General features: G+C 43.2%; 1 protein-coding gene across 1 annotated transcript; it reads right to left on the minus strand.

Moving 5' to 3' along the window:
- Positions 1-612: 612 nt before the first annotated feature.
- Positions 613-8,777, minus strand: STYK1 (serine/threonine/tyrosine kinase 1). The gene is made up of 10 exons (XM_054282055.1): positions 8,713-8,777; positions 7,258-7,362; positions 6,251-6,394; positions 5,032-5,280; positions 4,601-4,782; positions 2,788-2,871; positions 2,348-2,556; positions 2,099-2,139; positions 1,721-1,817; positions 613-1,275 (listed from the first exon to the last, which is right to left on the minus strand). The coding sequence occupies exons 2-10, from the start codon at positions 7,322-7,324 to the stop codon at positions 1,071-1,073; spliced, it is 1,278 nt and encodes a 425-aa protein (XP_054138030.1). The 5' UTR covers positions 7,325-7,362; positions 8,713-8,777; the 3' UTR covers positions 613-1,070.
- Positions 8,778-18,239: the final 9,462 nt, after the last annotated feature.

Here is an 18,239-nt window from a genome sequence, read left to right on the forward strand (position 1 = left end):
ACTCAACTTGAGAAAAATTAGTTTATTGCAAATCAAATTAGGAAGTGTAATGAGAAATAAAACCAAGTCCTGCAGCACCTTCCTCCACCCTTCCCTTCTTCCAAGGCTCAGCTTCACTCCCAATTTCTCTACCTCTTCTCATCCAGCAGGGAGAATGGGGGGTTGTGGTGAGTTCATCTCACATTGTCTCTGCTGCTCCTTCCTCCTCAGGGGGAGGACTCCTCACATGCTTTCCCTGCTCCATTGTGAGGTCCCTCCAAAGGAAAGTAGGTCCTTCAAGAATTTCTCCAACATAAGTTCTTTGCAAGGGTTGTTCTTCATTAAATGCTCCAGCATGAGTCCCTTTCCATGAGGTGCAGGGCTCCTCTCTCCATAGATTCTGCCAGGACAGATTCTGCTCCAGCAAGGCTTCCCTTGGAGTCACAGCCTCCAGTCATCCCCCTGCTCTGGCGTGGTTTCCTTCAGGGGCTGCAGGTGGATCTCTGCACCCTCCCTGCCCTCCAGGGGCTGCAGGGGCTCAGCCACGGAATCTCAGGGTAATCCCAGCTCTGGAGCAGCTCCTGCCCCTCCTTCTGCCCTGCCCTGGGGGTTTGCAGAGCCGCTCCTCTCACATTCACCTGCTGTTGTGCAGTATATTTTACACTTTCTTAAATATGTAATCACAGAGGTGCTACCAGTGTTGCTGAAGGGCTCAGCCTTGACCAGTAGCAGGTCCATTGTGGAGCTGGGGTAAGCTTCTGGCATCTTCTCACAGAAGTCATCTCTGCATCCACCCTATCACCAAAACCTTGCCACACAAACCTAACACTCCTTTAATTCAAGTTTCTCATTTCATTTTCTACAGCTTCCTAAACACACTTTACTCCCAAATGACCACTGGCAGAATGACACCAACAGGTTGATTTAACAATAATGATAACAGTTTCTTGTGTCTGGCATGGAGATTTTATAGATGTCTGAAGAACAAAGAGATCCCTTCTAACATATACACCTCATTCTGAGCTTCAAAATATTTAGAAAGGGAAAACTCTGAGACTTCTTCCTCCTTTACCAAAATATGAAAGGACCCTTCAGAGGATTGTGTATTCCCTCACCAGGCTGTGCACATCAACACCAGCAGCATCAGCATAGAGTTCAGGCACCACTGGCTCAGGCACCTGCAGCACTGTGTGCCCATTGCTGGTCTTCATGGCTGTTTCCAGGGAGCACAAGAGCTGTGCTGGGGAAGGCCGGTCAGCTGCACTCCACTGCCAGCAGGACCTCATGATGCAGTACCTGTAAATCATGAAATGATGAAATTATGTCTTCATGCAAAGAAATGTACCTTAGATCTTCCTTTTGGATACTTTGTTCACTTCAGAGAATATCCTATAAGTTTGAAGAGAAAAATCATTCCCCAGCAGTGCTGTACCTTGCAAGGAAGCACCGGAGCAGCAAATTGCAAGGACACTTAAGCAAACAGAAACAAGTGTCATTTTCAACAGAAGGGAATGGAAACAAGTGTCATTTTCAGCAGAAGGACAGAAAGCTTTTGGCCACAGAGGTTTTATGCAGCAGAACTCAGTAAGGAGATGTGGCAGACACAAATCTCCTCAGCTAACAGATTACTCTCAGTATACTCTAGACTTAGAAATTTTGTGTAAAATCTCATTTTTTATGTCCCATTTCCATTTAGCTCTGCCAACCTCATGTTCGATTGTCCGTAAAGAGAGTGGCTTACATGGCTAGCTGGCAGCTCGAGGGCTGCTTCATAATGTTCTGTTTCTGCAGGTAGGATAAGATGTCAGAAGGTGGCACCTCAGGATATGGTGGAGCACCTGGAAGGGCAAAAGGAGCAACAGTAGAAAACTTTATGGCAGTGGTTGGAAAGAGCAGCTTCTGTGCAAGACTGCCTTCCTTCCCTGTCAAAATCGGGGTTTTTTCTACCACAATTCACAATAACAGAAGGTCTAAAAGGAATTGATGAGACTTTGCAAATTGGAAAAAAAGAAGGTGCTTATTTAAATGGCCCGACTTTACATTCCAAAAGTTAGAGATTTTGGGTCTTGTTAATTTGCTGCTTCCTCACGTATTTTTTTTTAGCATTAAATCTTCTTACCTAATGTAATCATTTCATACAGTAGAATTCCAAAAGACCATCTGCAAGAAAAGAAAACAAGGTGATGTTTTTTGCTGGCTTAAATACATTAAAACTAGGCATGGCCTGCAGACAGGAGAAAGAATGAGCTGTAAAAGTGGAGCGTTATGCTGAAACTAGATCTGCCTTCCTGTGAATTTCAGGACATGAAATGATACATAAAGGAGAGAAAGAGACAGGTGAACTTCTAGTCCCAAAATGATGCCATACATGTCTGCCTTGATGGTAGGGGGTTTGCTCAGGAGCCTCTCTGGTGCCTGCCACTTGACGGGCACTTTCCATGTGACTGAGCTGGCACCGTGTGTGTGAGTTTCGTAGGCCAGGCCCAAACCACAGAGCTTGGCAGTGAAGTTGTGATGGAGAAGGACATTCCTGGCAGCAATGTCACCATGGAACAAGTTCTTTTCTTCAAGATAAGCCTGGGAAATTGGAAAAGAAAGAAAACAGGAAATTTAATTGATACAAATTTTCACTGAGTTTATGCTTGTCTTCAACACTGTGGAGTTACATGTGCTCAGCAACATAAAGGAAGCATATTTTCACAAAGCCTTTATTCTCAGTGCTTAGGCCAAGAAGACTTAAGCCATGGCACAAACTTGTATTGCAATCAAGTAAGAAGGAAAAAATGCAACCAACCTGAGCAGACTTACCAGAGCTGCTGCAACCTGCTGTCCAACCTCATATACCTGCCTCTCAGTGAGGTCATAGGGGACACCATCCATTCCCATTACATCCTAGACACAAAATAAGGGACCTTGGTTCAAACAAATGCCACAGCAGTAGGATTGTGGGGAGTGTTTTCTTCTAATCTATCTAATCTTATGCCACTCTTTCTCACAATTGCTCATAAATTGACTGAAATGTAGGAGGACATGCATGGGTGATGCTGAGGGTATATTGAGTAAGACAAATATATTAGAGATACTAGTGGGCAAATTGACACGTGAGGAAAAAATTAATGTTAGACAGAAATTGTCAGAATGACAGTGAAGAATGACAATCCACACAGATGAATGAAAGTTATATTATAAATTAGAATGATGAGTAGAAAACCACATTTCTAACACATGAATTGGGCACCTGGGTCCATCTCTCCTACCACCCTGCCTGTTACAGTGAGAGATGAGAGAGAGAATAAGGTAAACACACAATGTTCTTCCTGTGCCACTTTACAGCCCACAGATACATTCTACTTAAAAACTTCCTTAGATGGTTATGGTTTCAACATGTTCAGTAACCTTTGAAATGTTACCTTCCATAACTGACCTAATATGAACTGTCAGTATCCACAGCAGTCAGTGGCATTCCATTAGTCAAATCCTCAGATCATGAAGAATCACCTCCATTTGTTTGTTTTGAACATGGCATGTACTAGCTTTATTTCCTACCACCTGGACCTTCTGCTGAACAGGACAGGAAGCAATCCTTCTCTATTTAGAGTTTCAGATGTAGGAGAGTGATGGATTTAGACAGTAATAGCAGAGTTTTGTTTCTGTGCCTTTTGTAACAATGAGTCATAGAATCAGAATATGCTGAAGTGGAAGCAACCCACAAGGACAACAGGGTCCAACTCCTGACCCTGCACAGGACATCCCAACAACCCCACCCTGTCCCTAACAGTGTTGTCCAAACACTCCTGGAGCTCAGACAGCCTTGGAGCTGTGACCATTCCCTGGAGCACCTGTTCAGTGCCCCAGCACGCTCTGTGGGAAGAATATCCTCCTGCTATCCAATCTAAACCTCCCCTGATATTTAGGCTCTTTTTTAGCTTGAGTTAACATTTTCACTGGACTGCATATTTTCATACTATCAGACCTCATCCCACCAGATTTTGCCACTCATCAGCAATGGGCAGACATGAAGCCATCACTCATATATAAGAAACTTCTTCCTGTGCATTATTTCATTTTTAACTCTGCTGAATTTTACCTGTTCTTTTTATTGGCAAGTCTCTCAATCTTGGATGATCCTTCTGCAATTCTTTTTGGTCTGCCTTTGGCTTTACTGGCTGGAATCATCAGCAAATATCCTCACGTCATTGTCATCCCATTTTTAGGTTATTAATACACAGAATGAACAGCACTATGCCCTAGATAGCTGACCTCCCTTCAGTGCAAGTGCCAACCTTTCATTCTTATATTCTATTTCCTGTCTTTACCAATTAGTTATCATCCCATGACCTTCCCCTGTGTTGTAACTGCTCTGCTTTCTTAAAAGCATTTGGAGTGATTTAAAACTTTAGGAATTCAGGTGAATTTATAAATTCATTCTCATTCCAGTGCCTGCAATGCCCTTCAATGGTCTGCCAAGTAGGACATGTGTAGAACTTCTCTGGAGCACAGAAATAGTTTTGATTGATATAGAGGGATGCATGGAGAGATGAAAAAAAAAATTATGACTTATGGATAGATATGTACCTAAGGAATTTAAGAAGCTATTCTGTCATCACTTCTTTTGACTCACCTTCCGACATGTCCACAGAAATGTCAGCAGGTCACCAAGAGACACATCTTCCATGATCATATACAGTGGGAGCTGGTCCACACAACATCCAACCAATTCAACCAGGTTCTCATGATGGCCAAGATTTTGATGGAATTTAATCCTTCCCAAGAAATCCTTCACTTTCTGGGGACTAGCTGGATCTGAGAGAACAAAAGAAAACAAATTGAAAACAAAACAACAACAAATGGAAGTAGCAAAGAACAGGTTGACAGCTAAAACCAACATGGTCAGCAATCTTTAATCCTACCAAGACATTCCTACAAGAACATCTCGGACTTACTGTACTGAACATAACTTGTTCTTGCCCAGAACTAATGGCAACGCTTTGCCCAGCACCATGTCTGGGATACAGAGACTGTACCAAAGTGGATCCTGGCCACGGCCCATACCTTGCAAGGCTTTCAACACCACAGCCTTAGTCTTTCCAGAGCTCCCAGTTTCCAACTGTGCTCTGTAGATGCTCCCATAGGCACCAAGTTTTATCAGCTGCAAGCTGTCTGGTAAGAGTTTCTCTCGTGGTATCTCTAATTCTTTCAGAGTCAAGGATGCAGAATTTAGCAGGCTCTCCACAGAGCTCTCCCTCAGCTGGATGTAGCGGTTCTCTGTTGAGCAGGGTTCCTGCTGATTCTTTCTTGTCACTGACAAAAGCAAACACATATGATGCATAAAAGCAGACAGATGAACTCTTGTAATAGATGGCAATGTTCATCCTTCCATGCTCTTTAATTTATGTTCCACAGTGTTTCAGAAATCAGGGCAAAATAAGGAACTGTTATTTTATCCTACTTATCCTGGCCCTTGAAGACAACAAAGAATTTATCTCCCACTCTATTTGATGAAAACACAGAAGCAGTCTAGAAATTTCTCCCATATTTAACTACATAACCTTTATAGATAAGACACATTTGTACTTCATTCCATGTGCTCAAGCAATGAACATTTTCTTTTATTACCAGTTCTCAGTTATTTCTCTTAATATAGGCCCAAGATCTGTTTCCCTCTACATATACAAAATTAGTTCAGAACTGTATTTTCATTTCCACACAGCCACGTGTGCCAACAAACCTTCCCCTACCCCCTCACCAGTTCTACTTCACCCTGTTCTACTACCTACTACCCCCCTCACCCTGTTCTACTTCATGTTATCTCCATAGGAAGAGGGTGACAGCAGCTTGAAATTAAATTTCTTAAATGGCAGTACAGAAAACAGATTAACTAGGTGTAATCTACACCAAAATTACTAGCATTCTTAATTACTCCAGTAAAACTCTCCTTGCAGCAGCCTCCAGGAGCTGTTACACAAATACATTTTGCAGCTCTTGTGATGTTACCACAGCACATAAAACAGCCCACATGGCATGATGCTTTAGATTTTCTCAGGTCCATCTACACTACAGCTTCCACCACTGCTGCTGCAAAATGAAGTAAATCAGTGTTCACAATTTTTCTAATGTTTATTGGATTGCTGAATGCCACTCAGGATCCTTATAAATGGTTTTGCCTAACAGCTCAAGTGATGGGGAAACTGAATTGGCTTCTGGCTGTATTGGCCATATTGTATTGGCTGAAACCAGTACTCTTTCCTCTGGCTGAAAAGCATTTTTTTACCTTGGGTTCTGGCTGGTGCTGATTGCTCCTGCTTTGCTCGCAGGCCACGGCAGTGGAGCCAGAGGATCACACTGAGCACAATGACAAAAAGTCCCACCAGGAGAACTGGGACAACGATCACTTCCGTTTGATGTTCACGCACAACTGCCAGCAGAGAAAGAAAATGGAAAACCAAGGAGTAAGCAGCACACTGGTTCTGTGTAACCATGTAGGAACAATCCATTTCAGTAACTTTCAGCCCCAAAAGTGTGTGTTCCATCTTCTGGAATAACTGAACACTGTTAGTGCTGCCACCTTATTTTTCAAAGGTGCTGAGTACCTAAACTGTATGTTTAGTATGAAGTCACTAATACTCCTACACCCAACATCACTTATTTAGATGCTTTAATATGCAGGCCAGGAATTGTAGTCATTTGAAGTCACATCCACCAGTGAAACAGAAACAGCACTGGCAGCAGGACAGCAGGGAGATGGCACGGGCTGGATATTGCTGTGTCATCACGTGCAATTGCAGCTCCGGCTCCTTCCAGTAAAATTACACAGAGCATTTTAAAGGAAACTAGGTGTGGTCACCTTTGGAATTTGACTGGAAGACATTGCAATTAGCAAGGCTTGTGAAGGTAACTATCTATCTTTCTCATATCCCAGATTTGGAGGTGGTTAAGACCATTTTTTCTGTTCCCAAAGATGGCAGAAAGTCATGAAATCAAAATCCCACAAAACTGGTCCTTTGGGAAGCTGCAGGGAATCTTTAATGACTGCTGTACACCTCATTCGAAGTAGTAATTCTCTAAAATGGCTGAAATTATGTGATATTAATCCAGCCACAGAGGCTTCATCCCCATAAACATTTCTTCCCTGAAACACAACGCAGGGAAAGCTCCATCAAATCTTTCTGTGTGGGCTGGGATGTAGTGGAGGAGAAGAAAGGGCTTGGCACACTTTTTAGTGAACCTGGCCTTCCTGCAAGCATGTGAAATCTTATTAAAGGAATGTGTGAATCTTACCACATAGCTTGTCATTGCTATTACACTCCAGCAGCATCCGTGAGAATCTTTTCACATCCCCTGCCATGTTCAGTTACAAGCAAGCAGGCCTCCAGCCCCCACTTTCTGCACAGACATAAAGAATAATAACAAAGTTTATTGGGAGAAAGGATGATGGTGAATCAAGAAGTGAAGTGAATAGGGAGCTTTCTACCCCTTACAATCAGTGGCTGCAGGGAGCAGCACTGGATTTGAAGGCTTGCAGAATGACACAGGACATCCACTATCACATCCTAAGGATGATGCACTGCATGACCAGAGAGAATTTAGGGTTAAGCTTGTTCTACAGTGCTCCACAAGCAAATGAGAACCCCTAGTCCTGAAGGCTGGCATATGTACAAAAATCCATAGATATGAACCTAATTATATTTAAAGAACATCTAATACCCTCCTAGCTAACACATTTCTAAGATGCCAGAATGGCTCAGCATTTTATCTTCTGGTCTATTACAAGTGAACAGATCAGCAGCATGCATAGAAAATGCCATTCCTGACTACATTCCTTGCCACAACTCCTACTGTTGCTGTACAAAGACAAGGAGAAAAAAGAGTTGTCATTAGGGCTCTCTGGTACCAACTCCTGAGCACTGCCAAGTCTGTAGGTATTCTGAATACAACATCTGCAATTCATCTGCATTTGTAGCTGAAAATCCACAGCCTGCACAAGCATGCACCTTGTTTAGTCACTGCTTCTTATAAACATTGCCAAAATGTAAGACTTAACAGCTTTGCAAACAGAATTATCTAGAACATTTTATTGGAACTGTGACTTCTATCCTGTAAGCACCTACTGTGCTTTCAGCTATGAGTTTTAGGCAATTAACCTCAATGGCAAATACAGGGCATTGATTTTATGGAATTTGGTGATGAAATGTTTAACAGTTTGTTCTCATGCTTAAAATTAATAAGTGAAAATATTCTTTACCAGTTGCACATCAGAGACAGTGGAGAGAGGCAAATGGAATATACCTGTGTTTTAAGGTATCACAAAAAGTCAGTTTCCTTTTTTTATTTAATTTCATTTTTAATGTGCTAGCAGATTTACCTGGTTCCAAGCTTGGCTACACCAGGAATCCAGTCAAAGGAGTAATAACACAGCAATAATACCAAGCTTTTCAGGTACACTCTGAAAGCAAGCACTCTGAAACAACCCACCTCAGCTCTAATACACACACACACACAGACACACCCACACACAAATACACAGGACCAGTCCTGGCTTCCTTCATTCTCAGGTACACACAGACTTCAGGACCATTAGCCAGCAGTCATATTGTCTAAGTCATGAACAGTCCAAGCTCCATTTTAAAACTTGCCAATGGCTTTATACAGGTGCTTACTAGAAATGCACACTGACATTTACACACCATACATGCACAGGCACACAAGAGCACATACACTCCCATTTGTGCTTACAGAGAGTGCAGCAAAGATCCATGGAAAAAGCTCTGACACAGCAGCCACGTCTACACTGGTCCCTCTCTGTAAAAAAGGTTCCTCCCTACTCTTCATGCACCTCCCAGCAGTGATGCCAGTGGGTGGCACTCATGTTTTCCAACCACACTCAGGGCAGAACCATGGGATTCAGGAATGAAAACACTGGCAGTCACTGGCACTTTATTTGCTCTGGCACTCCCATGTGCTGCAGTTTCTTATGGAGGTGTAAGCACTGGGAAAGATTGATTACAGAAGCCCACTTACACTCTTTCTCTCTATCCTCTCACAATACTCAGCAAGCAGAAAAAGAAGTTTTGCTTACTGTGGTAATTCTGAAGTGCCTTTCAGTGCTACTTTTCAGGCCAAGACTAAATAAATTCCTGTACTAGGCTGTTTCTGCAGCTTACTTGTCTAACAGTAACATCACTGCAGTTCTTACATTCCTATCCTCACAAGGAGAATGGTAACTCAGAAATCCCACAGAACTCACATTATACATTTAATATTTTTTGCAAAGGGAGATGCACAAAAGCTATGTGGAACTAACGTGTTTATGTGCATACTCAACACAGAGCACGACTACTGACAGTGCTCAACTACTTATTTTAGTAGATGAAGACATTTTTCCAGTACCAAGACAGGATAAAGGTAACAAAAATATCTTAAAAGGTTCAAAATCTGTACCTCACTGGCATTCTGATTTTCCTTGCCTGGGCGTTAACACTGTACCAAGATCAGTGCTGTCTAGATCATATGAACATATACACTGTGTTACTTCAATTTAGAATTTGCATGAGAGAATTTGTGCAATTTTAACTAAATGTCAGCTTCTTTATTCCACTGGATTTTTTAATATTCTTTTACACAGACTGAATCCACTCACTGGAATTCATAGAATTGTAGAGATTGGAAAAGATCATTAAAATAATCAAATCAAACAGCCAGCCCAGCACCATGTCCACCACTAAACCATGCCCTCATGTGCCACATCCACAGGCTTTTTGTACATTTCCAGGCATGGTGACTCTACCAACTTCACTGTGTAGCCTATCCCAATGTTTAATGAATCTCAGCAAAGAAATTTTTCCTGATCTAATATAAACATCCCCTGACACAACCTGAGGCTGTTTCCTCTTGTCTTGTCCCTTGTTCCCTGGCAGCAGAGCCTGATCCCCCCCAGCTGTCCCCTCCTGTCAGGGAGTTGTGCAGAGCCAGAGGGGCCCCCCAAGCCTCCTTTTCTCCAGGCTGAGCCCCCCCAGCTCCCTCAGCCCCTCCTGCTGCTCCAGCCCCTTCCCCAGCTCCGTTCCCTTCTCTGGACACGCTCCAGCCCCTCCATGTCCATTTCTTGTCCTGAGGTTCCCAGAAGTGCCCCAGGATTTGAGGTGCAGCCCCAGCAGTGCCAGCCCAGGGGACAGTCACTGCCCTGGCCCTGCTGCCACACCAGGGCTGGCACAGCCCAGGTGCCATTGGCCTCCTGCCCCCCTGGGCACGCCTGGCTCCTGTCCAGCCGCTCTCCCCAGCACCCCCAGGGCCTTTCCCATCTTTCCAGCCCCTCTGCCCCAGCCTGGAGCTGCAGGGGGTTGGGGTGACCCGAGGCAGGACCCACGACCTGGCCTTGTTGAACCCCACACAACTGGCCTAAGTCCATGGATCCTGCCTGTCCAGCTCCCCCTGCAGAGCCTTCTGACCCTTCTGAACCCAAATCCTGATGTCAAAACTAAATATACAATGAAGACCACAGTACCTAAAAATAGCAGAAGCAGCTGCTCTTAGACAATGGGAAATACAAGGCAAAACCTTAGCAGAAGTTGAACTACAGTCACCTGCAAACTGCTCCTAGCAGGCTGCTTGGTGCACTACACGTGGCACAGCAGTTCCACAGCCTGGCAGCAGTGCCAGGTTAATTAGCCCCCATCCTACACCAACACTGCCCCTCTGTGCACATTTGCCAACAGGATGAACACCTGGGGAAAAGGCAGCATTTTGTTTCCAGCTGTGTTTGCTTGCCAAGCTGTTTTGCTGCCCTGGCAATTTAGACAAAGCACAGAGGGCAACACAGGGACAGGAATAAGCAGCTAGAAGTGGCAGCTGTGGGAGCTGCTTAAACCAGTTTAGGAAACCCAAATAGTGAATGTGAATGTAGCTGAGCTGAATTAAGTGTTCACCAATGCCAAAAGAAGGGATTATCTCCTGTCTTTGCTGTCTTCTTATTGCTTGTTTTGCCCTCAGTTGTGCAATTGATCACATGGTAAGTTGATTCAAACCACTAACCAAGCAGGAAAAATCCACTGCTCTTTTGCCATGGTGATTTCCTGCCATTTTAGTGGCTGGTATTAGTCAGGGGTGAATGGCTAATTCATCTAAAGCTGCAGTGTGAAACCACTCCCTGTGTCAGCACAGATCCACAAGCACTGTGTGCCAGCAGAACCCTTACCATGATTTTTCCCGTCCCCTGTCATTCATTCTCAGATGGATACTGACCCCTTAGCAATAGCAGAAGCATTCACACAATTGTAAAGCCCTAAAATCATCAATCCTCTCTGACATTTTATGGCCTGAAGTTCTCATTATGTTATTTCAAGTGCCAGGATGAAGACTTAAGAAGCCTGAGTGACAAACTTTGTGGTGAAGACTGAAAAGAAATATCAAGACTTAAGACGCCCATGAAATATATGGGAACAGACAGCTTGAATATGCCCACACAGAAGCTGCCTGCTGCTTTCTCCTGCCATGTTCAGGAGAGTTAAGTTGTCCATATTCACAGCAAATATACAGTTTTGCCCCTGAATATGTCTAATTTGTAAGCTATGAGCAGTTTCCATCATCAGTGTGAACATGCAAATCCTTGTGTAATGATTAGCTAAAGGTCTAAAGAAACAGCTGATTAATTAAATACGACAAAAACAAAGGCTAAGATTCATCTAGATCTTCATTAGACCCTATAAAAATGCTATGAGCTGACATGGACTTAATGCAGTTATTTCTCCAGACATCCTGTCCCACGTTAACTGCATACCACTTTATTATAAAAGTATTCTTACACTTGTTTTTCATGCACCAATTGGGAGGACCAGCCCTAATGTGACTACAGGCACATAAAGAACAGCTGAGTAATTCAGTAACTTCAGTCCAGCACACTGCCTGACTGAAAAAGACAAATCCTTAAACCTTATGTCTGCTACTCAATTTCTTGCAGTGGCAAAACTTTGCTCTCCAGCTTTGACCGTTACTATTTCACTGCTGCTTTTATTATTTACCTCCTCTTTTATCTGACCTTTAAACATGGTCAACAGTCAAGGCTTTGGCAACTGCTCTGCACAAGCGCACTGTGCTGGCTGTGCAGCAGGAAGGGAGAGCAGCCACCAGGGAACTTCAGGAACCAAAGCAGCAGGAAACCACAGGTGTGGGCAGTTGTGGACATTGAATGTCAGAGAAGAGGGAGGAATAAAGCACCACTGTAAAGCAAACACTGAAAAAGAGATTTTTTTTTCCCCTGCCATGTCCACTGTTTACTAAAAGCAGCATCCAAAACAAATAAAAAATGAGCCTGACGGGTTTCAGCCATCCATTTGTTAGACTGCATATTTTGTCTCTTCTGCCAGCAGAAGACCTTAGAGACTATTTCCAACAGACCATGTCACTTTTGCAAGGTTTCCCTGGCCCACAGAGTCACCTCATCTCTCACTGCAATGCACCTGTGGGTCACCAAGCAGCATCTTCACCTGCGCTGAATGGGAAATTCTGACCAGCCACACCAGAGTCCTTCTGTCCTTGAGAACAAGGACTAAAAATAATATCCTGTGGCTTGCTGTAGCACTGTCTCAGCTGTAAAGATTTAGTATTATAACTCACTTTTGAAACAGCTGGTAGCTGTAACACCCTATAAGAAAACAGTGTTTCAAAAATCAGATACAGAAACACAATATTTTCTCTTGGTCCAAAATTAAAAGCAATACTGGAATATCAAACTTAGGCTAGCTGCTACAGAAGCATATTAAGGGAGTGGAAGAAAATTAGGCTGACCACTTTTGAAGAGCTAGACCACAGAGAAAACAGCAAATAATGAGGCCCATGCTGCTATTTGAGCAGGTGGTTACTTAGAGGAAACTTGGCTCCCATTCAATAGAGCAGGAAAAACAGGCAAAGTTAACAGTCACTACTGCACTGAAAAATGAGTCAGGAGAACTCACTGCTGCTGTGCTTTATGCTAAAAATGTTACCTCTAACTGGCACCATTTCAGTGGAGATATACAAGTTCTTACAGTGCTAGGTTTTGCTTAGATCATCTACAAAAATTAATTTATTTGTGCTGCATAAGGAAATCTAAGTACAGAAGTGTGAAATGGTACAGAACCTGAATAAGGATTAAGACAAAGATATTTTTTCTAATGCAGACATGGACTACTATAATTTCTGGAAAATTAACATATATCTTCAACATTCCCAATGAACTAAGGCCACCCAAAGTAATTCCTCACAGGTAATCTGAAGAATGAGTTAAAATAATAAAAAAAACCCACGGAGTACATTACGCTGAAGCCCTTAATGAGCAGGCCATAAAAAGTCTAGAGGCCAAACTTTCAACAGTACACTATTATCTATGGCTTCCTTTTATGAAAAAAAAAATCATATACTACTTTTGAAAATGTCTCCCTGCTGACTGAGCTCTGATTTTGCTGGTAGCTGCCTGTATTAAGCCTGTATCAAACCCCAGCACAAATACAGAAATTCTGGAAAACTGTGACAGCAAAAGCTATGACAGAACATGAGAAGAATGAAGGATTTTTGTTTCAAAGGACCATGCATACATATAGCTCTTGTTGTGAGAAACCAACTGTGTGATAAAAACACTCTATGACATCACATTACTGCTTAAAGGTTTCAGAAATCCTACATAAATCTGGTTTCATAAATTCATGGACACCTGAAGCTGTGTAGATAATTTTAGTTTTAGTTTCCTAAGTTCTGGATGTTTCTTGGTGGATCTAACACAGATTTTGTTTGTAATTTAATCAGTAGCTCATGCACATATAGGTAAACACATAAAAATCTAGATATCTGCACCACTTTGGGTTAGAGATCACTGCATTACAATCAAGCAACAGTGATGGGAGTAAAATGGTAATTGGTTCTGAATTCAGCCCGAGGCATGTATTACTTAACTAAAGACTGGGCATATTTATACACACATGCATAGCATCACCCTGTTTCAGTGAACTGAGACTAATTTTATACAAAACTTAATTACTTGGTTAATTTCTTCCTCTTTAAAAAAGGCCTGTGAGCCATTTCATTCAAATCAGACAGAGTGTAGAGGACATCCCTCTTTTATTTTTTCCTAAACCCCAACACCATTATGATCACAGAAATGGCTGTAAGTAGCTTCACTACCAGCAGTAAGCACATGCACATATGTACATGCACACACCCAGACATTTAGACTTTACAGTACAACCACCTTCTAATTCAGGTCACATTTATGTTATTAAAAGTATTTTAAGAAATAAATATTCATGGGCTGATCTTCCAGAAGAGCTTTCTCTCACTTACCTGAGTGACACCAAGTCCCTTGCCCTGCGGTTGTCTTTCCTGAAGCTCTCCTGCTGCCGGTTCCCAGTTTGTGAGGCCACTCCCAGTAACTCTGATGATTACCTTTGGTAGGGTTGTAATTCTTATGATTAAGTTCCTCCTCACTGATTTTTCTGCTCCAGTCCCGCCCAGCTTCGGCTCCTTGCTGCTCTAGGTCTCCCCAGCTGTCTCCCCAGGGATGTCCAACACACAGCTGACAGGACGGCACACACTTGCAGAACAGGTCTGTCTGGCTGCCACACACCTGCTGCTCATGGGCTGACTACAGGCACAGCAAAGAGCCCCCAGGCAGGCACCTGCAGTGGGTTTGAAAGGCACACCAACACAGATCAAGAGGACAGGTTATGTAATGAACAGAATTCATACACTTCTGGCTACAGGTTCACGTTTTAAAAGAATGGGCTCTTGGAATAGAAAATCTGTACAAAACCCCCAGGACTCCAGAGGCTGAAAAAGCATTCAGAAAAAGCACTGAATGAAAAAGCATTCCAGACCGGAACACAGTCTGCAAATGAAGAAAGAGATAAAAGACTAATGATATCAAAACATGCTACAGAAGACAGCAGAAACACAGGGTTTTTCACATTCTGCCTTGCCCCTTTGCGTCCCTCCTGCTCAGGCTGTCCATGCATTCTGACAGAACTTTGGAAAGTTCTGGCAGAATGCATGGACAAACAATATTCCTGAACTTCCCTGTGACCTTTTCCTGCCATGATGCCCTGGGGGTCTCCATTGTGCTCCACTGGTGTCCTCAGCAGCTGTGGGGTCTAATCTTCATCACACCTCTGCATCTTAGTTCTGGGGACTTTCTTCCCAACCAATGCATGTATGCAAGCCCCAGCTGTTGGTCTGCCCTCCCCTATCACTGATAAATCTTGTGTTAAGAGTTTCAGATTCATGAGTCCTGCTTATGTGAGTCTACACAGAATTATTTGCTTATATGAGTCTACACAAGATTATTTGCTTACCTACTTCACAGGAGTGAGAGGCAGTTGCATTTCAAGAGTAAACAACAGTTCTTGTTGAGAGACAAACTTTCATTTCATTTCACACTCAGCAACTCGATGCAGGTGGCTTGGGGAAGATGCAGCAGATGATGTGATCTCTGCCAACTGTTTTGGCCAAACTCATCTACTCCTATTAACACTTTGTCACTGCATATAATTATGTTGTTGTGGGGAAAATTTTAGTTGTGGCACAACCAATACCTTTAGGCATCAAAAACAATAGTTAATTTAAGAGACACTTCTCCTCAGCATTATTCTTCCAGCTGTCGTTAACCCATGTGTCCAAAATGGTGAAAAGCAGGAGTGATTTTTTTATTGCTTGATCTTTCTACAGACACTGGCAGGAGTGGGCAAAGTAGTATCAGTAAAACAGTCCTGTGATATGGATTTTTATCCCCAAGAAACCAGGAGAGACATCTTCTAGACTGAAAATTTTCTTCAAATAGAAAGATCACTTCAGCTGCAGAATGTAGGCCTAGACTCTGATTTCAGCTTTCCTCTCATTCTGGCACTAATTTGCATTGACTCTCTGCAGTGTTTTCTCCATGAAGGAGTAGGGGATCTGCCTTATACCTCATTCTCCATTAAACAGTAGTAAAATGCAAATAACAGCTCCTCATTTAAATGAGTTCCTTACTGAAATGAGTTACATTCCACAGGCACCCTCCTCAAGGGCACCTGGAGGAAAACCTATTCAGATTCCTTTTTAAAAATATGGCAACTGAAAATCTTCCTCCTTTCAGTTTCTACACCTCCCTACCGTGGAAGAGAGTGTGAAAGGCAAAGGGTTAAATATTCAGGGTAAGCATATGCAAAAGCAGCAATGGCTGCAGCTTTTAATTTCCCCCACCAGTGTCCCTGTTGTGCTCCCAGTCTGACTGGTTGGATAAGACATTTTAATGGTTCAGAGTTCAGGCTTCAGCCTATATAATCCTCCTCATTCATCAACAAGCCTTTCCCCCTGCTTAGTGAAGAGACAGAAGTCATTTATTGTCCTGTGAAAAACAGACTTTTCCTGCTGTGTCTTGTATTGTATGTGCATCCACAAAGAAAACATTGCCTGTTTAACATCCTCTATCCTTCTCTGTTTTTTCCTTATGATTAAGCACAGCAGACTGGCAGTTTTATTAACATAACCACCCTCTTTATCTCCAAGACAGCTGGAGCACATGTAGAAACCATCCTAACCACACACAGCTGCTGCACCATAGCCTCATGATGGGTTCTGGGACTAAGCAGTTAACTTATTATTTTCACCTTCTAATATAAGACCTAAAACTGTGGCTTATAGCTGATAGACTGTGACTGATCTTTTGGTCAACATAAGCCCACAGAGGTGTAGAAACTCGGAAGCTAAGGGGCTAATGTGTAAGTCTCAAACAACAACAGCCAGGCAGCTGCAGAGCCAAGCAAGGATCGTTGGTAACAACACACTGTGAGAAAGAACAAGATGTGCCTGGGGAAGGGGCCATGCAGAGGAAGGACAGCACTTTTCTGGGACACACATCCTTGATGTAGTTTCTGCAGATAGGCATAACATGGCACAGCAGAGGAATGATCTTAAAGCGAAACAAAACCTCCCATCATTATCCTAAGCATCTTATGATGCTCTGCCTCATAAGCTTTGCCTCTCAAAGTAGCAGGTTTTCTTAAGAAAAATTACAAGCCTATTTTTTAATGGCAACTCTGTTGTGATTTTCAGTTCAGCGCTGTAGTATTTGTTATTTGAAATTTCCAAAGGTAGCACCATATGAAAATAAATAAAAGTAGAAAATTGAAATGACCTAATGATTAGGCATCAATCTTCATCAGCCAGCTGAAGATCCAGTAATTTTCTATCACTTCCTTTATTCAGGGATTTTACTCAGCTGCTTTAGAACCCCTGCAAAACTTTAGCAACACAATGCTCTGTGATAAAGTTGCATTCATGCAACTTAGGTGAATAAATACTTGATTTTATTTTGAAGATAGGGTCTCAGCTTCAAACCAACTACTCAGTTGGCAGTGAAATGAGTGGTGATTGCAAGAGATGAGCAAGTCTGCTGCATAATGAGAATACTAATATACCAAATAATTGAAAAACAGGACTAAATTTGTGTTTGTGAGGATGAAAAAGAGTAACAAGAGACAGCCCAAACCATTCAAGGTCTGGAATGGGATATTACTTGGACCATGGACAATTCAGAAATGGGACTCTGCTATAAACCAGATCATTCCTATCTATTAATTCTTGACAAGCCTTGAGTTCTGTCACTCTTTCTCCAGGAAAAAAATCTAACCTGATTTCACCTAGTGCTGCAAACACCTTCTCCAGCTTTTTTTGTTTCAATGATGCAAAGATCATAGAATCACAGAACAGTTTGGAAAGGACCTTTATAGCCCATGCACTTCCAATCCTGTGCCGTGGAGAGAGACACTTTCCACTAGTCCATACAGCCTGACCCTGAACACTTCCAGGGATGGGCATCCACAACTTTCTCAAGACAGCCTGTTCCAACTTCTCACCACCCTCAATGGCAAGTATTTTTTCCTCATATCCAATATAAACCTACTCTCCTTAGCCGTGAACCTGCTGCTCGTTGAGCTGTCATTGCCGGCCCTGGTCTGATGTCTCCCTCCATCCCGCAGGCAGGGAGAGACTCCCTGAGGAAAGCAGCAGAAGCTCCACGCAGCTTTAAACTCAGGGGTTAAGAAGAACTTTTGCGTTACTGTCAGGAGAGCCCCTGAAACCACCTCAGCCCATCGGGCACGGCAGCTCCTGCGGCCCGGCGCGCCCGGGGGCCGTGCAGGCCCGGGCTGGCGGCAGAGGGCGGCCCTGCTGCTGTGCCGGGGCTGTGGGCACGGAGGGCGGCACCGCCCCTGCTCCAGGGCCGGGGATGGCACCGCTCTGGGAGCGGTGCGGATGGAGGC

This window comes from Melozone crissalis, unplaced genomic scaffold, assembly GCF_028551555.1.
Source record: "Melozone crissalis strain CALT ecotype California unplaced genomic scaffold, PUWL_Pcris_2 ptg000033l_1, whole genome shotgun sequence".
Classification (NCBI taxonomy): Eukaryota; Metazoa; Chordata; class Aves; order Passeriformes; family Passerellidae; genus Melozone; species Melozone crissalis.

Bases quoted from the DNA above. Each gene is read 5' to 3' on its own strand.
- STYK1 (XM_054282055.1), bottom strand. From the start codon at position 7,324: ATGGCAGGGGATGTGAAAAGATTCTCACGGATGCTGCTGGAGTGTAAT. The intron at 5,281-6,250 runs GTAAAAAAATGC...TGCTTTTGTCAG, and splicing joins AGCACCAGCCAGAACCCAAG to TGACAAGAAAGAATCAGCAG. The intron at 2,557-2,787 runs GTAAGTCTGCTC...CCAATTTCCCAG, and splicing joins AGCAGGTTGCAGCAGCTCTG to GCTTATCTTGAAGAAAAGAA.